The 24,495-nt window shown below is 41.7% G+C and overlaps 1 protein-coding gene across 4 annotated transcripts in view; it reads left to right on the top strand.

Annotated features, from left to right (window-relative positions):
- The first annotated feature begins 938 nt into the window (after positions 1–938).
- The window catches only part of LOC109628831 (connector enhancer of kinase suppressor of ras 2-like), a 28,793-nt gene continuing 5,236 nt past the window's right edge, over positions 939–24,495 (top strand). Inside the window, exons 1-18 of one of the 4 annotated variants that reach the window (XM_069510043.1) lie at positions 939–1,456; positions 5,491–5,654; positions 8,109–8,311; positions 9,412–9,499; positions 10,402–10,443; positions 10,539–10,658; positions 13,260–13,319; positions 13,470–13,538; positions 17,254–17,400; positions 18,882–19,000; positions 19,598–19,800; positions 19,978–20,067; positions 20,851–21,041; positions 21,169–21,217; positions 21,300–21,478; positions 21,578–21,651; positions 23,275–23,346; positions 23,594–23,661. In XM_069510043.1, coding sequence (XP_069366144.1) covers positions 1,393–1,456; positions 5,491–5,654; positions 8,109–8,311; positions 9,412–9,499; positions 10,402–10,443; positions 10,539–10,658; positions 13,260–13,319; positions 13,470–13,538; positions 17,254–17,400; positions 18,882–19,000; positions 19,598–19,800; positions 19,978–20,067; positions 20,851–21,041; positions 21,169–21,217; positions 21,300–21,478; positions 21,578–21,651; positions 23,275–23,346; positions 23,594–23,661 — 2,002 coding nt within the window. In that variant the 5' untranslated portion in view covers positions 939–1,392. Of the gene's footprint in view, positions 1,457–5,490; positions 5,655–8,108; positions 8,312–9,393; positions 9,500–10,401; positions 10,444–10,538; positions 10,659–13,259; positions 13,320–13,469; positions 13,539–17,253; positions 17,401–18,866; positions 19,001–19,597; positions 19,801–19,977; positions 20,068–20,850; positions 21,042–21,168; positions 21,218–21,299; positions 21,479–21,577; positions 21,652–23,274; positions 23,347–23,593; positions 23,662–24,495 lie in introns of all 4 variants that reach the window. The other 3 variants (XM_069510042.1, XM_020086247.2, XM_020086244.2) reach the window with 3 other exon arrangements.

Genomic DNA, 24,495 nt, shown 5'->3' with positions numbered 1-24,495 from the left:
ATGTTTTGTGGGCCCATGGTACTTCAAGATGTTCATTGAAGCATGTCCACTATTACAGACAACTTGAATTTTTTTTGCACAAGGAAAAAAGTTACACAAGGCCAGTTTGGCCAGTGGATATTGCTTTGAGCAGTTAGATAGGGAAGCTTTCTATTGCATGATGCTTCTTTCACAAGCCGAACCATGGAGCAAGATGTATGTTTTTCAGTCAAAACCACCAACATTTTATAGAGATATTATACTCACATTTGGGGTCATAATTGAAATTATACTCGAAGGGATCTATTTGCTCTAATTTTCAGAAAACCTTCTTTTCAGCCTCTGTCTGAATCACTGGTTTTAGCTCCTCCCTCTTTAACCCCATTGTCTGATAAAGCCCAGTCTGCTCTGAATGGTCAGCTGGCCCACTCTATTGTGATTGGTCAGTCATGACAACCATTGGACATAACATTCTACTTCTTCAAGCCTGCACTGTAATGCAGAGTGTTGTCATAGGTCCACCAAGGAAGTTATGTTTTCACCCCTGTACGTTTGTTTGTTAGCAAGATAACAAAGAAAATGCTGGATGGATCACCACAGAATTTGGTGGAAGGATGTGGTATGAGTCAGGGAAGAACCCATTCAATTGTGGTGTGGATCCTTCCATTTTTGTTTACTTTCTTAAACATTGCAACATAAGGCATTTTTTGGGTGATTTCTCTTCGATTTTTCAGAGATTTAATCTTGGATCTTGCTGAAAACAAATCTGGCATGTTTAGGGGACTGGTATTTACGAGTGTCAGTCTACTTCAACTGGCTTTTCTCTTTCATTCACCACATCTTGTCACCAAAATCCGGTGTAACCCCTCCTCAGACTCCCCCCCACCACATGTGTGGCACTAATCGCGCCTCATACTCACACACACTTCGCATGCTGAGGGCTATGACTCTGTGTGTGTGTGTGATGGAGGGAGGGAGGATGCTCAGAGCGCAGCCAGCCTCTCCAGACAGCAGGATGACCGTCAGCCTGTGCGCTGCTCCTCTCCTCTCCTCTTCTCTCCTCTCCTCTGGATGGTACAGGGATGTGTTTTGGAAGGGGGCTCAGGCAGCAGCGACCCACCATCATCACCGCCACTGAGCCTGACGTGAATGACAAGTGCAGGAGGTCTCTGTGAGCAAAGCAAGCGCACAGGAATGTGCACGAGTCCGCCGGGCTGCGCTCCTGCTCCTTAAAGCGACATTTTATTTCGGACCTGATGGACCTACCCCCTTTTTGTTTGTAAACACCCACCAGCTGAGCAGAATCCATGTGCTGAATTCTGATATTTTTAGATTTTTTCCTGAGATCGGAGGAGGGGGTGCGGGGATTGTTGGGTGTGTTCTTCTTTCTTTTGTCAATCCAAACTTCTACCCATGGCACTGGTGATGGAGCCTGTGAGCAAGTGGAGCTCCGGTCAAGTGGTGGACTGGATGAAAGGTAGGGCTTTGAATCACGACGATGGGCAAATCTTAATAATAACACATCAGCAAACTGCTGCTTTGAACACAGTCTGCCGTTGCATGCGCTCCGAGATGCCTGGGGAGAACAAAACACCTGCTGAGCCTCGGGGTGTTTCGCCTCATCGGCATGCGCCTCCTGGAGCCTTTTAATTACACGCTTAAATCATTCGATTGATTTATTTTTCCGCGCACTTACAACGTGGGGACGACTTGTCGTCACACACACATCAGCCTGACGCACTCAAATGGCACAAAACGCCCCAAAAGACCCTCTATTATGTCCTGCAGTGGTTATTGTTAACGCAAGAGGCTGGCAAACATAGAGGAGGGACCCAGCATCCAAATAATCAAACATCCCCTTCTCTGTGAATGGGAGGTCAGGGTCTATATGTGCATGGATAAAAAGAGAGCAATGGCTTTGTATATTACAGCCATCTGTGCAAGAAATGTGGATCCGCAGATGCCCCAAGTCCTTAAGAAGTCACAGCTGACTTGGAAGAGCCTCATGCAGGCCTAAGACTACATTAGATTAGTTTTAAATGCTCACAGTGCACTGGAATCTAATGTGAGGCTCACCCATTAGTATTTGAAATTATAATTAGTAAATTAGATCACCTCTTAAGGTTTGGGAAACAGGCAGCAGAATAATGAGGTGGAAATACACCTGCATGTGATACAGTTTTATAAAGGACTTGTTAAAGGCCAGTTGCTGTTGAGGTCTGGGCATTGAGCTAAATTGGTATGTTGGAATTACATTTATTAATATGCAGCTGTTAAAATGAGTTAATCTTTCACTGCTTTTGCTGCGTTGGATGAGAAGTTCCTCAGAGGAAAGCCGTCTGCTTAATCACTCCAAACACCTAGAACAGTATGACAAAAACCTGTCTGGATACTTTCAGGGCACATATTACTCATTAGCTCTGCTGCTTTTTGTCAGATTGCATTTAAAAAAAAAATCATTGTGGCACGCGACTGTCAAAAATGTACAAAATACTGCATGAGAGGAAATGTCGAAGTCTGTACGAGGTCTGTGTGTGTGACTGTGAGCAATGTAATTGTATCAGCTGTGTGTTGTTTTGCTGAGCCACGTGCTCACGTGTCAGGCCGCAGCCCTTCAGAGATGCTCCAGATGAGACGTACACATATATACAGTAATCTTTACTGTCTACATACATACACACACACAGCCATAATTCTAAGCCTGTAGGGCTTTTTCTGCTGGATCAGACATATTATGATTGCAAGGATCAGACCTCTTTCAGCAGGAGTTGTGTTTTACAAGCTGTACTTGAATGTGATGCAGCCTTTTAAGCACAGTGTTTTTCATTGGGAGGATGGAGGATGATGGCAACGACAGAATGACCCCAGCAGTTGAAGTGAGATGTTGAGAAGATGGGTGCATAAGCTTATAGCACTAGTGAGAAATGCAAGGAGCAAGAAGCGGAGATGAGATGTGAGCGAGGGCTCTTCAGTGTCCCACATCTGACAAGTGGAGCAGAGACAATTCCTGTGCCCTGAGTCCAGTAATGGTAATTTAAAGTGAGGGACAGAGTGGAGAGGGAGGGACTGAGAGAGAGAGAGAGAGGAAATGGGGGTGGTGATGGTGGCTGGGTGGAGGGGGTGTCTCCCTTCCTTTTCTCGGCGCATGAGAGCTCCGTAGGAACGGCAGCATTTTCGCCCAAAGCATTCACGGTTCCCATTATTAGCATACTGCTCTGTGATGTCACTGGAGGCCAAATAGGGGCCTCTGTGACCTTCCCACAATCATGCTGTGTGCCCTCCCCCCCCATGTGTGTGTTTGAATACACTCCATTCCCAGCTGTGACAAAGCCGCCTTAAAGAAAAGATTCTCGTCTCAAGGAACACAAAAGAATTCCTGCTTTGACTGAAGACTTGTTCTTGACAAGTGCACAGTAGCCGTGCAAACACATATTACACATCATACTGTCAGTATTGTTCTTGTGTTTGGAAGCACAGACCGAGTGCAGGCTTAGTGTAATAACTCAATTCTTTATGACGGAATGCATTAGTATAATTCATGTTCTGTGAGGTCTGTCAGGTCTTTGTGCTCTCACTCTCTCCTTGTCTAACACGCACCCGCCCACACACACACACACACACACACACACACACACACACACACACACACACACACACACACACACACACACACACTCTGACAGTGATCAATGACATTATACAAATGCTAACAGCCTTAACATCTTTCTTACCTCACATTACCGGCGGATTATCTCGAATGGAGATCGGGACGTGTCAGTGCTGCGCTTTTAATTTCTCTCTTCAGCGTGCCGGATAATCTGAATGAAATGGACAGCAAAACTGATGTAGTGGAGATTGCTCAGTGCAATCAACAAAGTATTCTCCATCTGGAAAGGCTTTATATGACACGACTCTCTTTTTAGAAGAGCATGTAACAAGATGTAGAGGATCAGTTCAAACCATCCAAACTCTGTGAACAGCATTCATTTGAGACTTTCAATTATAGCTGTAACCTTCATTTATACAGCGCCTGTCAATGTAGTGATACATGATCCTACAGTGACATTTAGAAATGTAGAATCCTGTGTGACTTAATGAAATCAGCAGACAGCTAAGCGAGCTAGATGTCTCATGCTGCCGCACAGCCACTTTTTGGAACGCGTCGTGTCCTCTCTTCACTTATTTCTTTATTTTGTCCCGTGGTCAGGGAAAATCCCTGCCAAAGCCCTGCTTCATGGTTCCTATGGCAACTCGGGGTATACTTTCATTGATGTAATGAGTCTCAATTAACTTGGTAAAGAGGCTGATTAGTTAAGCCTTTAAATTTTATGCAAAGCCATGAAACTCCCTATGTTTTCCCCTCCAACATTTAGCTGCCAGCTCGACCCGATGTGAATGCTTGATCAGGTTTAGGCACAGCACCGAGTCACATGTACATGATTGGTCTGCAGCAATGAAAAGACGAGATGAGCATTGAGTTGTGTGTGTGTGTGTGTGTGTGTGTGTGTGTGTGTGTGTGTGTGTGTGTGTGTGTGTCCCTCTCTTCCTGAGAAAATAGGAACAGACCAAGTGTATAGAAAATACGCCTCACAAAGGCTACTTTCTCTGTCCCCACTGGTAAAAGCAGGGCCAGTTAGCATGCAGAGCACTCTATAGTGACGTTCACCTATGACATACACAGAAATTAGCTTCCTTTGTTTTGCAGCTAATTTGTGTGTTTTCTTGAACATGGATAAAACTGTTAGTAATACTATAACAGTCAATAAACCCTGGTGCAGAAACATCCGATACCAAATCAAAATGTGTTTCCAGAGCAATATCTAAATGTCAAATGTCCTTGATTTCAACATAATTCTACATGAGCAGGGCAGATGCAATGTAATCAACACCTTAAATACAGTCCAGTACATTGTTCCTTCAGTCAATACCACAATGCAGTTTCTCAGTGAGTCAGTGAGAAGTTTCATTCAAGGTTTTTAATGGCTGTTTTTGAGGACTTTTCTGTGTGATGCTGTAAAATTTGATTGAATTCTTCCAAGTCTCATCGAAATCCATTCAGTTTTGAACTGCTTCCAAAGAAAACAACAAATGGATAGAGGTGAAACAAAAAGCCTTGATGCAGACAGGAGATGCAGAATCAGTTTGTTTTATTCGGCTGGACTTCATCAACTGATTTACCGAAAGACCTCGCTCCTGCTACAGCAAGAGTAAAACAAGCTGAGCACTGACACACTGCTCCTAAACAGTTGAAAGCGTTTTCTAGTTTAAGGCTGAAAATGTGACATTGGGTCTGTTGATGTAGAGGAAAATGTCCAATTCCCTGTCTAACAGGGACAGATTCACACACACACGCACGCACGCACGCACGCACGCATGCATGCACACACACACACACACACACACACACACACACACACACACACAGTTACAGCAGTGGCTAGCGGACAGACTTATCACCTTGCTGCGTTGTACTCAAAGTATTTTTCCTGTCATTGCGTGTGTGTCTCTCAGGCCTGGACGACTGCCTGCAGCAGTACATCAAGACCTTTGAGAAGGAGAAAGTAGGAGGGGACCAGCTGCTGCGAATCACCCACCAGGAGCTGGAGGATCTGGGGGTGTCCCGGATCGGCCACCAGGAACTCGTACTGGAAGCTGTGGACTTGCTCTGTGCGCTGGTGAGTCCCCTGCTGTGGCACCACTGCTTTCTACTGTCACTTCAGAGAGTCACGCTCCACTGCTGTCAAACAATGTTTCTGTGGCACTTTTGTCGCCTCCTCAGCTCAGCTCATCGAGTAAAAGTATTGGAATCAAGCTACTAAATAATAAGGTTGAATCTTTAGTCCTGTAAATGTCATAATTTGGATATTTAAACCCAAAGTTTCCATCCACAAAGTCTGCGAGTTAAGAATGTCAGTCATTGTTTTATCAAAATAGATAAAACCTTCTTACGAATATCACTAAGAGCTCACGACCTCACACCAGAGGGAAAATTGCTTTAGGCCTCGATGAAAATCTGGCAGAGTTAATAATCTGGCCAAAATATCCTCCACAGGCAAATCTTGCAGCTGTCATTAGCACTGACATGGATTACAGCCTGCTCTCCAACTCATTTCTGCTCTTCATCCTAGAAACACAAGTTTAGTTTGTGTGTCGGCACGACAGCCCGCTGTTCGGCTGATTACACCGAAGTGCTGCTGCAAGAATTAGAGAATAATATAAACATGTGAACACTTTCTTCATTTTCCACTGTAGTGACCCATGTGACCTGTGTGATTCAGGTCACAACAGGGAAAACAGCTACCCATAAACGTATTGGTCAGGAGAGTTTCCTTCTCCGCTATGGAACCTAGTAGACATGCATCAGTCAGGCTTTACTGAATGTCTGTGTTTATTTTTGCATGTTTTTTTTTCCAAGTCAGACATTTTAAAAGGCATGAGACCTGAAAATGTGTGTGTGTAACTAGATTCGCAAACATGTAAAAAAATCTGTAAATGTATAAAGAGATTTTTTACATGTGTAGACAAATCTGTAAATGCATCCATAGATCTGTAAATTTGTTGATAAATATTTAAATGTTTCCACATATAATAATGGCTCGACGTGTTTTGCTCCAAGAGATGGAAACACAGAAAAGTCATAAGTACTTTCAAGGTTTTTTTGGTAGTTTTCCCTCACTCTTGTTGAGGGTTAAGGACAGAGGATGTCACACCTTGTTAAAGCCCCATGAGACAAATTGTGATTTGTGAATATGGGCTATACAAATAAAATCTGATTGATTTGATTGATTGACAAAAAATGTCCACTTTGCTTGCCAGACAGGAAACAAATCTCTGGACTTCTATTGTTTTCCAATTATTTATATGTATTCATCATATATTAATTTTATTAACTGGTGTGCTACATTTCTTTTTTCTGTAATTTGGGATCTTTTGTAGTTGCATCAATAATCTCTCCAAAGTTAAGAACTCATGTTATATGTCTAATCTTGCAATTAAAGATTAGTTTCATTGTAGTTCAATTAGCAGATTATTTAGACAATAAAGTAAGTAATCCTTTGGTACATGCGGAAAAAATACCTGTTAAGAACCAGAGCCAAAAGTGACACATCTTTAGATAGCTTACTTTTGTTCAATCACCACCTCAAAGGTAGATAAAACCTACGATGGTATAAAACAGAGAGAAGCAGCACATCCTCACATTTAAGAAGCTAAAATAGGTGATATTTGGTATTTACAATTTAAAATGACTCAAATAATGAATTGTTTATATTCATTCTGGTTGTAGCTGTACTGTTCTTTTGATATTGTGCAGGTAAAAGTTAACTTAATTGTGTATCTATGTAACTTAAATGTAAACGTACAAAGCTTTCTTTAGTACAAATACTACATTGTTTGAATGTTTCATTTCTTAAGATGTTGTAATTTCCTTCCTCTCCAGAACCTGTTTTTATTTGTACTCACAAAGGACAATACAGAGCATGAAATAGCAATTTGGTGCTTTTATACCAAAGTCTACAGTGTTTTCAAAGGTGTGACGCACTGAGCTGAAGTCTTAGACTGAGGGAATATAAAAGCTGAGGAAAGATGAAGGGAGAATGAGAAGTAGGAAGGAAGGTAAGCGGGTGGAAAAGCGATGGAGATGGGTGTTTGTTCGCCTAAGAGAGACATAGAGAGACTGGATGGAGATTTAGCGGGCTGAGGTCACAGATGCAATCTGAATCTAAAGTCCTCTCATCCTGCATCGCTGCACGGGGGGGCCCTGCTTCAGCCCCAAAGCTCCTTATGTAACTAGGATTTAGTTTAAAGTCTCTCAGGCCCTGGTGTATTAAATATGATTAGTGGCCCTCCTGCCGCGCTCTCTCCTCCCAAGAAACCCTGACGCCCACAGGCCTGCACGTGCAGTTTGGCGTACAGGGTAATGAGTGTTCCGCGATCCCTAGACATGCAAAGTGACAGCTGGAGGAGAGCGGGGCTGAGTGGATGGGCTGCTGGTCTTATTTCCTCACATGTTCGTCATATCAGCAGCATCTGTCTCAGTGCGACAAGGTGGGCTGCTCTGCCTGTGGTCTTTCTATTCCACACTGTCACCACAAACAAACAGAGTGAATTTACTGTCCTCTCTCCTGCAGAATTATGGCCTGGAGACTGAGAATCTGAAGACACTCTCTCATAAGCTTAATGCGTCTGCCAAGAACCTGCAGAACTTCATCACAGGCAGGCGACGCAGCGGCCATTACGATGGCAGAGCCACCCGCAAGCTGCCCAATGACTTCCTTACCTCGGTGGTGGACCTGATCGCTGCGGCCAAAAGCCTTCTGGCATGGCTGGACAGGTGAGAATTGCAAAAAGGTGCAATCTGTAACACATGTAAACAGGCTAAAAGGCACTGAATACACATATAAATAAATGTCCATGGACACACTGCAGTTTTCCCTTTGGGTTTTGTAGTTTACAAGTAGGAGCATTGCTGGTTTTTGCACCTTGTATGTTGAATATTTGATCGTTAGGCATTTCTGAGCCCAACAGTTTATCTTAAATACTTACTTTTAAGTAATTGTCTCTGGGTTCAACTTCATGTGAGGAACCTTTTGAATTTTGGATTAGATTAGATTAGTAGATTAAATAAAGAAAAACTGGCCTCAAAAAAGATGAGAAAATCTTGTTTAAGTGGCTATATGTTTTGGTTCTTGTGGCGTTTTTTTTTAAACTTCAATTCTTATCACACACAGACCGGTTCTGTTTCTTTAAACATTATGTCCATGACCAATCAGCTGACAAGAAAAGATGCGTAAGGGCCTTATGTAAGTAGTATTTTGACAGGATGGCCAAAAAGGCACAGAGCAAGTCTATTTATATTTTGCTTTATCCCTTTGCTTCTCTGTGAGATTGTGCCTGTGTGTGTTTGCATCTGTCTGTGCGTGCGTGCGTGCGTGTGTGTGTGTGTGTGTGTGTGTGTGTGTGTCTTTGATGAATTTGGAAGTTCAAAGCAGACAACATTCAACAGAATAACAAAAAAATTATTTGCTGTTTGTTTTCCATATAGGCTGCAATATTCTGCAACATCCATCCTGAGTCAAATACAACAAATAGACAGAATACATTCATCTTCCATTTTCATCTGGAAATACATAATTGATGACCAGTGTCAATATGATAGAGTTGTGCTCTGAACTAAATTACAGTTTGAATTAGTTTTAGTGTATTAGTCACCACATGTGGTCTTCAGTACCAGCTATTATTGGCTTTTCTCATATATAATGAATACATTCATTTCTATATGCCTACAATCACTGAATCTTGTATTAGTTTCTAAAATCTGTGGGCACTAATGCACACAACTCTGTTTGGAAATAATCCCACAGATTGACCAGTGATTTAGTCTCAAAGGAAGAATGATCTAATGGTTCATTCCAGGTGCTCCTTCTTTTTCAGATCTCCATTCGCTGCCGTGGCGGATTACTCCATGACCAGGAACAATGTGATCCAGCTGTGTCTGGAGCTCACCACAATTGTACAACAGGTAAATAAATTGTATGATAAAAAATACAATATAATCTGCTCAAACGCTGTTAACATTTTTTTTAATCCCAATTCAACGGCAAGATCAAAACCTTATTCCCTGCATAACAATATTATGGTGATCCTATAATGCGTTATACATAGTCTCTGATACATAATACACTTATGCACAAGTGCAACTATGATACATTCAATAGTTTTAGAAATATCTGTACATGATACAAAAACAGCACTGTATATTGTATGTGCATATGTTTTTAATATCAAATGTAAATGTGTTAATGACAAATCTAGTTTAGCATACATTGCATTTATGTATACAAATACATATTCAAACAGTAGTAAAATGTTCAAACAACACAACATTTATAAAGTGAAATCCATTTAAACGGTTAAAATGTATTAACAATATGCATAATGTATAAAACTCCTTCAGGTCGGCTGATCCCTGATATGAGAAGGAATGAATGTTACTATGCGTGTGCACACATTTTTGTAAATTGGTTTTGTAAGTGACTTTACTATAACATTATAACTGTATGTATTTTCAGGACTTGACTGTAAAAAAGTTTCAACTTGGTCACTTTGGAGGTTTATCAGGAGTTCAGTGAAAGGTTCTGGTGGGAAAATTTAAAAGTGGGTGTGAAAGAGGGAGAAAAGGAACAAGTTGAAGGCAGAGAGAGGATGACTGGCACTGAGAAAGAAATAGAGAGCGAGACATGCCTCCGCATTGGTGATTCATTTGTTTTGTGTTTGTGCGTGCCTGTGTGGGAGTGTTGGGGGTTATAGGCGCCAAGCAGCTCGTTTTTCTTTTGCTTATATCCACCTACAGCAGAAATGCCAATAATAACTCCATTTTGACACATTCTCTGGAGGTAACAGTGCTCTGTGCTCGTTCCTCAGGACTGCTCTGTTTACGAAACAGAAAACAAAATCCTGCATGTGGTGAGTTGCTGACTTTATTCTGCCCTATCTAATAAAGTGGACACTATAATGCTCCCACTCCAAGGTTGTAATCTTCCCTAATGTGTCGTCCCCAGTGTAAAACTCTGTCTGAAGTGTGCGACCACATTATCTCTCTGTCGTCGGATCCCATGGTGTCCCAGGCTGCACATCTGGAGGTGGTGCAGCTACCCAACATAAAATCCACTGAAGGATTGGTAAGACTGTCCCTCAGTCAGACTGCAAGAACCACTCTCATGTTCTGGGAGTTTGTCATCCTCATCTCAGTGTGTCATGAGAGGATGCTCTGTGTGTTTCTGTGGTCTTCCTAAAGCAGTTATTTGGAGTTAATGATCTAAACCCACAAAATGATGTCAGGAAAAATGTGCTTCAATGGCTGATCCCTACCGTCAGAGAATTTCAGCTGTAGAGAAAATTAGCATGTTAGATATAAGATATATCATAAATTACAGGCTGATTGATTACATAGTAATTTCAATCAATAGTTAATCAACAGTAAATGGACATTGAGTAAGAAGGAGTAGAATGTAAGCAGAAAACCTCTGTTAGGAATTATATTGAAATGTTCTGTATAGAGCTAAGAGGAGAAGCTATGATATAATAGTTATTGAGTAATATACATCTGCCGTAGTTTTACTGCACAGCCTAGTTTTTGTTGGACTAGATGTTATAAATAACCATAGTCTGACTCATTGGATGCAGATTGTGGGTTTGAACCTGCCATTGGTCGTGTGTCTCGTCCAACATCAGCTCCCCTTCCAATTCGGGCCTGTTAGTATTTTTAAAATCTCCTTCACCATGGGAAACGACAACAAGCTCAGAGCGAACAACAAAAATGCACTGAAATATTTTATACTGTCACACTGTGTACACACTAAGAGATAAATACCACAAAATGTATTGCAATTTCCCTCTTATGACCCTGCAGTATCTGATTTAACAGCCTACAAATGAAAAAATTGCCCTAATTTAGCAGTAGATAATAAAATGATATTAATAATGTAGACAGATGTACGAGTTGAAAATCCAATCATGTTGAGTCACTGCTGAACCAAAAAAAACTGTTGGTGTTTTAAGCTTTGAATTTCTCAACTGTGCTGAAAAGAGTAAAGTAGAAAAGTATCACAGATTATTGACTTGCGTTTGATTTAAACTTGGCATGTGCAAATTATCCCATAGCATGTTTCTCAATCACTGCACAGATAGATGACACAAACCTTTGATTTGTTAAAAATGTTTAGAAATGTTTTGTTAAACTCTGTTTTCTACGATTCAAACAAAGCCACTTTGAGTCTTACTCAAAGGGTCCAGTCAGTTGACCCAAATTACAAAAAAATAAGAAATGTGCTCATCAGCCTCCAATGGTATCACAGCATGCAGATGGTTTTGTTTTTATTCACAGATTATAAAATGCAATTATAATACATTTGTAGTAAATTATTATTATAACTTTAGCTGTATAGCACCTAACAAAACAGCTGTCACAAAGTGCTTCAAAAAGATAAATAAAACAAGAATACAAAACATCAAACACAACAAGCAAAATAATACAATAGCATTTAAAATCAAATCAAATAATCTAGAGCCAAAAACAACAAATAAAATGATACAACATCACTTTAAAATAATTGCAAAGGAAAACACTAAAAGAAACAGGTTAATTAGCCTACTTCTCTAACATAATCATCCTCAACCTCAGCACAGTGCAGGTTAACTCATTTTACTTTTCAGAAACAGTATCTCTGTTGCTGGCGTTAATCCTAAAACCTTGCTGTCAACTGTTTTCATGTGGTTATCCACAGTTTTTAGTACTTTTACATTGGCGCTTTAATCATCAGTTGTGAATTTATTTATAATTTTATTTAAAAAGTAAGAATATTCAAATAAATTCTAAACACTAGCTGCTGTCTGGTATCGTACGAAGGTCAAAAGTAGCTGTAAACTGGGTTGGTGAGCGTGACTCAGTTGCTGCAAGGCAACGTGACATGAGCATGTTGTGCATGTTAAAATATGAACAGCTAAAATGTGCAAATCAACAACCGGCTGTGAATGCACTTCCTTTTTTCGGAGAAACTGTAGACAGTAGATACCGTGCCTGTAGATACCGTGTTAGGTAGAAAAGAGGACACTTATTTCTTCTGCCACTAACTGTCCATCAGCACTGACCTACACTCACACACAAGCTCCCTGCTTGGGGCCACAGTACCTCCCCCCACCTCCCCCCCACTAATGCTAGCAGGGGCATGGGAGTTCTCTCATCCGTTCAGTGAAACCTGAACACAACAGTGGGTCAAGTGGCCTAAAAATAACCCTCTTACATTTGTCTTGAAGACTGGCACGCTGCTTCAGTGTATCTGTGTGTGTGTACTCATGCACATCTGTGTGACATGTGTCTGGGTGTGTGTTTGTCCTGCACTTTAGACCCCTTTTAGTGGAGGCTTTGAGTTTTACCTTCTTTTTTTTTTTTTGCAACAAACAAACAGCATTTGCAGATAAATAATCCACCAAGTTTGATTCCCTCTGCATTTGAGTGATACTCACTTATTACTTAAGGACCCTTCTGTATTCATTCAAGCATATTTTAAAGGCAAAATCTAAAAGCAATAGAAAACACTGATATCTTTAACTGCTGCTAAATATATTTGAGATCTATCCAGATTCAGAAAGCAGATTAAAACTAATGCTAAGATTTGCAAATAAGCCTTGGTGGTGGTGTGACCTGTGTTTCTGAGATGCACTGCATTGAGTGATGTGTCTGTTATGTAAATGTAATTCAGATTCCTTCTGTCTTCACGCAGGGCATGTACATCAAATCAACATACGACGGTTTGCACGTGATCACCGGGACGACAGAAGGAGTAAGTACAAGCCTCTTTGTGTTCACCTGTGTAGATCTTGCCTCGGTGCGACACACAGACTGACATGTGTCACTTACGGTTGTCATCTCGGTCACGACAGTGAAACGAAGCAGAAGTTAATGTCTCGGCTTCTGTCTGTGTCTCCATCAGTCCCTGGCTGACCGCTGTAAGAAAATCCACGCTGGAGATGAAGTCATTCAGGTTAATCATCAGACTGTGGTAAGACCATGTTCTTTGCCTGCTGGCTTATATTTGAATTAGCCTGCCTCCTGCCTATGGTGTGCATGTGTATGCTGTTCCCTTATAAACACTCATCTGTGCTGCAGTACATCCACACTGATCCACTGCAGCTCCACCGGATCTGTGCTTGTGTAAAGTGTAAATGTTGATGTGGACATTTTCTCTGGATGAAAATGTTTGCTCATGGGTTAGAGTTACCTTTTTACACGAAATGGAGTGTGTACGGGGGTGTTTTAAACGCTGTTAAAAAAGTTGATTGACTCCCATTGCCAGTAGAGGAGTTTTCCTTTCTTTTCATTTCCACAGTGAGTCAAGTTTGACATCACAAACGTCTCTCACCTCGGTGTCCTGCCGAATTAGCAGATTAAAACAACGTCTTTGACCTGGGAGTGAGTACCAAGTGAATCCATTTCCCTTTTGCAGACAAAGGCCAGATGTTAGGGGGTGGTAGTTGGTCTTTTGAAGAAGTTGGCCAAAAAAGAATCCATTATATTTTGCTGGATTCAGGAACATTTTTTCACTTTCTTGAACATTGGGAGAAGGGTTTCCCAGTGAATAGTCAATGAAATACAGGCATATTTAGAATAGACGGATGTGTGTGAAATTTGGTGCAGCTTGTTTGAATTTAAGGGTACTGTTGGACCTTGGTGGAAGTTTACACCCTACTGAGTGCCATTCTAGTTTTGTTGTGTTGTTGGGGTCTTTTTACACCTCTATTGGAGATACACAGTGATGAATAGCAGAACCAAGGAAATGAGAGATGGGGAATGACATGCTAAAAAGTCCATGGCTGGGCTTGAACTAGTGCCTTTGCCATTTATGGTTGCTGCCTTAAGCCTCTTAGCCACAAAGACACCCCATATAAGAGTAAGAGGTACCCCTCCTACTCCAGTATAGAGGTCTGGAGATAGCAAATTCAACTCAAGCAACTTGAGCAGAGGCATAACTGTTTAAATTATTTTTTTTACTAGATTTTCAAAAGAGACAAATCTGCACAAATTGCACAGAGCATCGTGTGTAAATTCAATGCAGATGAAAACAAAAACTTCCAGTGGTGCACAATTTAAATATAGCACCCTTTGTCTGAAATAATTACTGCTTGTGTGTGAAACAGCCAGACATATGATAATTACACAGCTCAAGTCAGGTTCATTTCAGTCTCTCAACTCACCCACTGAAACAGCCATGTTTAAAAAGACATGTCCTTCTCACTGTCACTGCATGTTCTTTTTACTGTCCAGAATTGTATCTACAGCAGACATTCTGACATGTCATAGAAAGATAAATGATGGCTCTGGGTTTTCATTATCCTGCCCTGACCTTCGGTGATGTTTGTTGGTTAGTTTACATGGTATTACACAATGCAGGTCACTAACAAGTAAACCCTGAAAGCAATCGTCCAATTTCTGACACTAGTGGTTAAACTATGCCCAGTGCCCAGTGGCAGTTGCCATAGCAACCAAGGTGGAAGCAAAGACCTTACGCTTGCAAAAGATGTGATAAACCAAGTTTCAGTTTGAGACGATACATCTTCACACACAAGACATTTTTTAAAATTGTTTTAATTATGCCCTGCAAAGATGAACCATCTGAATCGTGTGTCAAGTTGCACAGCTCATCTCTATTATCCTCGGACAAGTTTCAATAAATGTTTCTGCCAAAGACATCTCAGTCTTCCAAAATGTCAGCTCACTGATCTCCATCACATAGTCCATGACTGCACATAACCAGCATCCTGGAAAGAGACAAAATGAAACGGAGCTGTCATTTATGTTTATTAAACATTCAGCTCTCCTTTACAGTTCGACTGTAAAGTGACAGCATGATTGACATCTGTCAGCGCCTACCATGTATCATCTGATGCCAGTACAAAACAGTCAAATTCATTTCATTTATAGGAGCTGGAAAAAAGGGAAGATGTTTGTATTGTGTTTACTGTATTGTGTCAGTATGTGGTATGGAAATGAGACATGTGTGTCCCCTTGTGGATGCTGCAGGGTTTGTGCCTGACAGAGTGAAGTACGGTCCTGTCCTATGTTGCTGAAATGAGCAGCAGCTGAGTGAGTTTGACATCTTAAGTATATGTGATGTCAAACTGTAAACTCAGACATGTCCGCTCATCCGAAACTACACTGCTTATGGGAAACTTTAATTTGAGCATCGTTTTCTTCAATCTGTGGAAATCGATGCTCAAATCAGAAAAGTCCTGTGAGGCAAAAGCTTTGAAAATAATTTAACATTTTTAGAAAGTTAAAAAAATGATTCCTTCAAAAGATTTGAAGACTGTCAGAATGTCAGAAATAAATTAAAACAGGCAGTAACAATAGATTTCTAGTGCGGGATTGGACAATAAATGTGAAAGGTTTCAAGGCTCCGTACAGGACAGTAAATGTTTAACACTGGAAATTGTCGCCAGAATGAAGGGGAAATATAATGACACAATACGAAACAGTGACACAATGTTTTATAAGAAACACCTTAAAGCAGAAACCCAGCAGTAGATAGTTGTTTCAAGCTGTTTCAGTCCGTCTGTCTCTTTAATGCCCTCTCTGTGTACTGGCTGTCACAGTGAAAAATGACTTGGAAAGAAACAGAGTGATTGGGAGGTCATTGCCTGTAAAATGCCCAGACTCCGGCTGCATGGAGAACACAAGACGTAGTGAAACTCAGTGAAGCCAGCCAAGCAAGAGAGGATATGTCCTCCCCAAACTGGACCTGGCATATTTGGTTCAGCAGCAGACAGTGTTCCTCTGGGCGCGAGGTTTTTTGTGCCAAATATCATCTAAACTGGGTTAAAGACTATTTACAATGCATGCAGCTGTTAACAACACACAACGCTGGGTGCTTTCCACATCATGTCAGCGCCCGCAGATTGTCGTCCCAGGAGCTGTACAAGATGCCCTTTGGCTTCTAGCTTTGCATTTAAAATCCTCATTACCGTGAGGCTGCGGGACTGTGCCTCAGGTACCAACCATCAGGAGTCACATGTATCGTTACAATGACCACAGCAGCACCTTGAATATGATGGTTGAAAAAGACTGGAGTCGTCCACTTCATGTTAGAGAGGGTGTGAACTAAATGAAAAACAAAGACATGTTATATCTGCTCTTCTAAATAGAGCATTTTTATCAACTGGATGCATGTTGAATCCATAGATCCATCCAAGATATATGCTGCTTCTCTTCTTTCTCCCACTCCCCAGAAATAAAGGCAAATTATCCTGGAAACAAATGTCGCCATTGTGCGTATTTCGAGCCAGAGTCTTTGCAGTAGCGAGGTTGATACACGCTCCACTTTCATCAAGATATGTGACAGTGTGGTGCTGTGTAAAAATGAAGCTAAAATATCCTGGGTGTGCGTGCCGCCATCTTGCGTTTTGGTGTAATTTGGAGCCAACTGTCTGTGCAGTAGTGATCCTTGTGTTGAGCAATGTGTCCAGGGTCCCAACAATACACATGCTTGACCACTTACAAGTCAGTCTTTGCTGTCAATCATGTCATTTCACCCTATTTTTTTATGATCAAATACCAGAAAAATGTACAATAGAAGAAACATCAGTGTGATAAGAACTAACTAAATGACAGACTTTATATACGATTTACCAAATGGAGGTTAATTGTGAAAAATCAGCTTCTTATTTCTCTTGTCTGAGTTTGTGTGTGGAGGAAACTCACTGCATGTTGATGTTTGTTAGGTGGGCTGGCAGTTGAAGAATCTAGTGAACTTGTTGCGTGGGGACCCTGCAGGTGTGACCCTGACGCTGAAGAAACGCCCGCAGAGCACGCTCACCTCCACCCCTGCTCTGCTCAAAAACATGAGATGGAAACCGCTGGCTCTGCAGGTACATCTGCTGCTTTCCTGCTACACACACACACACACACACACAATCACACTCACACACACACTCACACACACACTCACACTCACACACACCACACCACACCACACACACACGTGTCGGTCCATGTTGTTTTCTGTGTGAATGTGATCTCCATTATTTGAGTCTTTGTTCCTCTGTCACTGTTCATGTTAAAAATACTCCAGACTCCACAGACGTCTGACACTTTAGACACCAAAATCCTCTGTGATTCTATAAATAGAGTACAAAGTGAAAATGGGCTTTTACAACAGCATGCAATCCAAAACAATTTAGTATTACAAAACTCATAGTGTTCAAATTTCATAAAGATAATTTTGCACTATGAGCTGTTTTGGGAGTTGCACTGCATTGCACTGGTATTGCTTTTATTGCAACCACCTCTTTTTTTGGGACCCAAACTTGTGACTAATTGGTTGAAGGTTCCAGCGTCATTCCCTCTCAAGTTAACATTTCAGCTCTAAGTGGCATCTGCTGTCCTACTTTGGCCAAACCAGTTACATTATTAGGATTGTATGCCTGAGCCAGACTGGGTGGAAATGAGAGGGAATGCGTATTAAAGTAGCCCAGCCTTTCTTTTGAGTCTCAGGCCAGAGAAAATGTTTTCCCCCCCTGAGGCCCTGAGGCATAGTCGTCCAGCTCAGCCTCCTTCTCCTCCTTTCCACATTCTAACATCCCTCTTCTCCACCTAAATCGAATTCACTCTCCTGCCGGCATTTTTAAGGACAAAAGGGGGACAGATGATCATGGAGACTGTAACATTTTCTGTTCTGAAGCCCTGCAGAAACTCTGACATGCAAAGCGATTTCATGGGGGAGTATATCTCCTGATAGTACATCTCTGATATTTATCAGTGACAAGTTATATATTAGCATAGTTTGAGCAGTGATAAGTATTCTGTTTCTGCTATTCCTAATTTAGAGTTTATGTTTTTAATCTTGTGATTGGACAACCTCTCTCTGACTATTCAAGTTTGCTGATTTGTCATCCTGCTAATTTGATATAAAAGTGAGACAAGTGAGTGATTAAAAATATATTACATTCATATATACTGCTACAAAAGTCTTAAAGATAAATCTGTGTCCATGTGCTGTATTTAACAGACTATGTAGGCCATGAACAGATTTTCCTTGACCTGAATGAGAGGGACAACTCAGCACCAACCTGTCCTCTTGGGTGCACCAGTTAGAACTGGAGCATCAGAAACATACAGTACACTGATTTCACGGTTGAGATGCACAGAGGCACAGTCTGAACCGAAGGAACGGCTCCAGACTGACTGACTGAACTGCTGTGAACTCCAAATTTTCTATGTGTCAATCCCTGTAACTGTTCCTCTCCTTCCTCTCTCGCTGTCTCTCCCCTTTCTTTACCACACACACACACACACACACACACACACACACACACACACGATCACACTCACACAGCCCATCTTCCCCCAGAGTCCCAGCAGCAGCGTCGCCACGCCCACCAGCACTTTAAGCACACCATCCAGGAGGAGTAGCTGTGCCCTGCAGGACCTCTTTATTCCCCCGCCTCCTGCCGAGCCGTACACCCCCAGGTGAACTCACACACTTCTTCCCTCTTTGTTGGTATGGACACACGTGTGCGAACAAATGGGTAATTTGATACACACTCCTGCCACGAGTTTCATGTTTTCCACAGATTAAAAAGTGCTAACTTTCAAAAAAGTTGCAATAACTAAGGGAATGAAGAGGACGCAAACATGGATGCATACAATGTGTGATCATATTTTAAAAACTGGCTTTGCAGGTGTTTTTTTGAGGATTGTATTCTCCATGTATTTCAATTATGTATTAGTCCCCTGGGAATGCTCTGTTTGAGTAATGTTTGTTAAGAATGATTTAAAATACATTTTTGCAAATTGTTCTGTCTTTTAAAAAACTATGACGATATATTTATGTTGTTTTTTTTAAATGTTTACATCTTCACTAAGAACAAATAGGCATTGTGGCTGAGAGCCACAGACAGGCTGGAATTAGAAAGTATTGAGAGGTTGTTGGTTTTGGTCTCTCTGTGGGATTTGTTGACCACAACAGATATTGACACTGTCCTTTAAATTTTCATCTTAAAGTATATTCTGAAATTGCCATTGCTCATTTTTTTGCTTTTACTTTCCCACTACCCATTATTGCAGAGACGATAAGGGAAATCTGACAGGTGACGATCTGCAATCAGACGTCCACGTCGCAGAGGGATCTGAGTCACCAAACTCTTACCTGGACCAGGAGTGTCGGCGACGGTTTCCTCTGGTGGAGGAGGATGCTATACTGTACTGTTACGAGTATGACCAGAACCAGGAGGTGTCATCAGTCCGCAGGGGGAGCACTCCCACCTATGGTAAGACCTTGTCTTGGCCCCCTTCATCTGAGGACTCAGTGGTGAGAGGCCCTGTAAATTTGTCGTCTGCATGTTTTTGAGATGCATTTAAGATGTTTGCAGATGTGATGGTGTGTGTGTGTGTGCGTGTGTGTGTGTGTGGGCAGCTTTGTGATATTGACGTTCCCTGTGCTCCAGGCAGGCTCAGGCCCATCTCAATGCCAGTGGAATACAACTGGGTGGGAGACAACGAAGACCCGGCCAAGCTGAAGAGAGAGAGCCGGAGAGGTGAGTGGGAGGCCGTGGGAGAGAGCGAAAAAAAAAGAAAGGGAGGCAGAGACAGAAGGAGGACAGAGAGGGACAGAGCGAGCTGAGGTAAGGGGGTGGATATCTCATAATATCCTCACCCTCTCAGATCCGTGAGCCAAAAAGTAGAAGGATGAGCATGGTCTGTCAAAGCTGATAACATGCTGGAGATCTGCTCCTGCCTCCATCTCCTCTGTACATTAGTAATCTATCACTGCTCCTTTTCTCCCTCCATCCCTCTCTACCCCCGGTTCTCTCCTTTGGATATAAAAAGTGCACTGTTGCTTTGGCAACAGCAGAAATTTATTTTTCCCTGAGATGTTCGTTTTGTTGTGCTAGGTGGCAAATGGAGTGGGAGGAGACTGAATTTGCTTTATTTCAGTCTCAAAGAAGGGCCTGAGTGATGTGTCTGTTTCCTCTGGGGATGCTGCTGATATGTTGCTCCTTTGGGCATTTCAATAAAGTGACGGAGCTATATTTATCTACCGAGACACTATCAGGAACTTTTGAGGCCCTTCTGCCTGACAACAGCTTTCCTCTGTAGACTTTTTAACGCCTTTTAATGTTGTAAAGGAAGTCTTTTGAAATGTTATTATCTGATCGAAGGCAGACGGGAGTTACATAGTTTTATCAGTTCATTTGTGTGCAGCAGAACTGTACAAAATACTTGATATTGATATGACATATTTTCAAAGTGTATTTTATATTTCATAAAGTCTGTGCAGAGCCGAGCTGAGTGCGTTTGCTTCTGTTTTGTCCCTGCAGAAAATTCCTTGCTGCGTTTCGCGAGTGAAGATAAAACTCAGGCCGAGGACTTCCTGCTGGGACGCAGCCTGAGTCAGAACAGGAAGAAGACAGAGAGACGAGGGAGCCCCACCCATTACACGCTCATCCCCGCCCTTCAGATGGAAGTGTCCCTGTCCACATCCAGCTCGGACTCTGCGTCCCTCTACCATGTTAGTCCCTTGGTGTCAGTGAAAAGTCAAATATTTTGTTGGGAGCTAGTTTAAAAAATAAAGGAAGCACGAAATGAGCACAGAAATTATCTGCATGTCGTCATTCTGTTTTGTTTTTACATTGCAGGTGTTTGAGCGGTCCTCACTGCTGTCAAGGTCAAAGAAGAAGAGCAAAGGTAGAAGCGATTCTTTTTAGGTGTTTGACATAAATCCAGACGCATGTTTTCTGACCCCATCGTCTGTTCTGTCCCCCTGCAGTTGAAAGCCCCATGTCTTCAATCAGTAAGCGGCGGATTTCCTGCAGGGACTTGGGTCAGGGCGACTGCGAGGGCTGGCTGTGGAAGAAGAAGGATGCTAAAACGTACTTTTCACAGAAATGGAAGAAGTACTGGTTCATCCTGAAAGACACATGCCTGTACTGGTACATGAATGAGGAGGTGAATATGTTCTTTTAGTTTTTTATGAAAGAGCAAATCACAGAATTTAATTTTTAATTATGTGGCATTTTGATTTCACTTTGACTTTGCTTGTCACAGGATGAGAAGGCCGAGGGCTTCGTCAGCCTCCCAGAGTTTAAGATCGACCGTGCTACTGAGTGCAGGAGGAAGTTGTGAGTATTTTTTAAACCTACATTTAGATGTTTTCCATTAAGCCTCAAAATTAAACAGAACTAGATGCAGAAGTCTTGATAATGATTCACAAAGCCAAAGGCTGAGACTTCATGATGGACATGAAGATACAATCTTACTAATGTAGAATCAGTGCTGAGGTAATCTTGTGCAAATTGAGGCAGATATTATATGCGATCAAATATGAAAAGTCGTTTCAGACATACATATGAACTCCTCAGATCCTCTGTATTTTCTCCATGGGGAAGTGCATGTCAGGGTGAGAGATTTCAGATTATCTGCTGTCTTTCTCTGCCTGGCCACCTAATATAAAGTCTGTAGAAAGTTAGGATAATTCGATGCGAGTAGAACGATAAATAACTCTACGTTTTTTAAGGAAAAATATGTCTAACAATAAATTTCCATAAGTGTAACCCCAAAGAAAGCTCTTTAAAATCCCACATAGCTAGTTCAGTATATTCTTAACCGTAAACCTGTTGGAAAATAGCTGTTAACATTTTATTGGGGGCAGAAGATAAAGCGGAGGGTCGGTGGTCCGATCCCCGGCACCTCCAGTCTGCATTCAGAAGTGTCCTTAGGCAGGATGCTGAACCCCACATGGCCCCTGACGGCTGTGCTGACAGTGTATGAATAGTGTGTGGTACAAAAGCACTTTCTAGTGCTGCATGAATGTGTGTGTGAGTTAGTGAATGTGACTTGTAATCAGGGGTGACTGGCCAATAGAGGGCGATAGGGCACAGTCCTCCCAAAGAAAAAAAGGTGTGTGTGTGTTTGTACAGCTATCTTTGTGAGCCTTTAACCTACAGAGTGAGGACATTTTGGCTGTTCCTCACTTTGTGACCCCCCTGTATAGATTAGGTTTTAGGTTTAGGGTTAGAATTATGTTTAGGTTAGGTTAAGGGTTAGGGTTAGGATTAGGTTGAGGGTTAGGGTTAGGCATTTAGTTTGGATGGTTAGGGTTAGGAGCTGGGGAATACATTATGCCAATGAGTGTCCCTTGGTGTCAGAGATGTGTTGTCCTCTTCCACTCTGACCTGCTCTCACTATAACTAATAAACACTCATCACTAGTTATCAGGACCTGATCACTACATGAAGTAACTTGATTCACTCCAGAGTTTATGAGGCTGCATTTAAACGTCATGAAAAATGACTCGTCAACATTTTGTGCTCAGTACAACACGAGATGTGACATGAACAGCAGGAGCCATTAAACAGGTAACCTTAGCCATCATCGCAAAAATTGCCCCCCCCCCAACAATTTGGCAGCTCGGGGTTAGAATAGCTCTATATAAATACAGTCCATTTACCATTTATTGGTGTATTGTTCACTATTAGGTTGAATGGCAACTAACTGAGGGTATTTTGGAAATTATTTTGTTTCATAATTACATTTGTTTACTTGTCGTAAACATGCCAAAAATAAACAGGAGCTCCTTATGCGATGATGCAAAGTCTTGTTGTTTTGCGTCAGTCTGAATGACAGTTTGTGTAATCTTGTGCCAGTTTATCTTGGCAGTCGTGTCTATTCATATGTTAATGTGGGCTATATGTCCCCGTATCTGTTCTTACACTTGCTTAAATATACCCCCGATTCCCTTTCAGTGCGTTCAAGGCTTGCCATCCGAAGATAAAAACCTTCTACTTCGCGGCGGAAAATGTAGACGACATGTCCCGGTGAGTTAATGAGGCTGTGATAATGCTGTATAAACTCCCACAATCTCACATCTGCAACCACATTTAACAACCCCCAACCCCCGTCTCCTGGCCGGAAATTAAATCCCCCCACTGGACTGCCCACTCTCCTTAACACCGAGCAGTTCTGTGAGGTGATTGATCAACACACACACAAACACACACAAGCACAAGAAGTTTCATTGCATGCCCAGCTTCTGTGCGTCATGGCCGTTCTTCTCCCACACAGGTGGCTGAGCCGTCTCAGTATGGCGGTGGCAGGCTACTCCGAGCAGGAGAAAATTCACCAGGACCAAGGTGAGATTAGTCACAGATGCTGTTTCCCAGTGTCGCAGAAAAGGAAGAAAAAAACTTCATCTGTTACTGGTTGCTGGTTTACAGTTATATAAACCTGTGCCAAGTCACGCTGTAATACATCATGTATAAATAAGTCACGACAAATGCATGGATGATTATTTTGCCTTGTCCCTCACTTGGTGTGTTTGCTGTCACAGGTCAACAGCAGTGATTTTCTGTCACCGTGTATCTGCTCCTTCAGCTCCTGTGTTAGAAATATATCTGACAATACGTGTAGTACACTCCTTCAAATGTCTCTAGAAAACATTGCTCCCTATGTAATAATTTCTGCATGATTATGACATCTGGCACATGAGCAAATTACTGTGGATGTTTAATATCATGTCAGGTCTTTACAGGTCAGGATGTTGTGCTTTAAAATGAAAATGGACTCAAATTGACTTTATTATCTTGGATGATATATATTTTTTTATTAGATGCAACAAAACCTGATTTTTAACTATGATTTTACTTTTGCACTATTCTTGTGTTACACATGTTGTATTGATAGGTGTTTGTATCTCCTGATCAGATTTGTATCTTGGGTGTCTAAAAAGATGCCGTTTCTAGATCAGCAGAAAGAGGTTTCAACTCCTCTCCTCTTTCACTTTCACTTCACATATGATTCTATCTGTGTGCTGTACAAATGCTAATTTTAGTGCTAAAAGGCATTTTCTAACTGTCTTTATCCTCATGTTCTTTTGCTTCTTACAAACGGACAGGAAATATAACCCCCTCATACCCTCAAGTTATTTAAAAGCAGCCTATATAGGAACCCAACAGAGGTGGGCGTGT

This window comes from Paralichthys olivaceus, chromosome 15 (genome assembly GCF_024713975.1).
Source record: "Paralichthys olivaceus isolate ysfri-2021 chromosome 15, ASM2471397v2, whole genome shotgun sequence".
NCBI classification, from domain to species: domain Eukaryota; kingdom Metazoa; phylum Chordata; class Actinopteri; order Pleuronectiformes; family Paralichthyidae; genus Paralichthys; species Paralichthys olivaceus.
The sequence above is the reverse complement of the archived record's forward strand: the minus strand, read 5'-3'. Positions and strand labels throughout refer to the sequence as shown.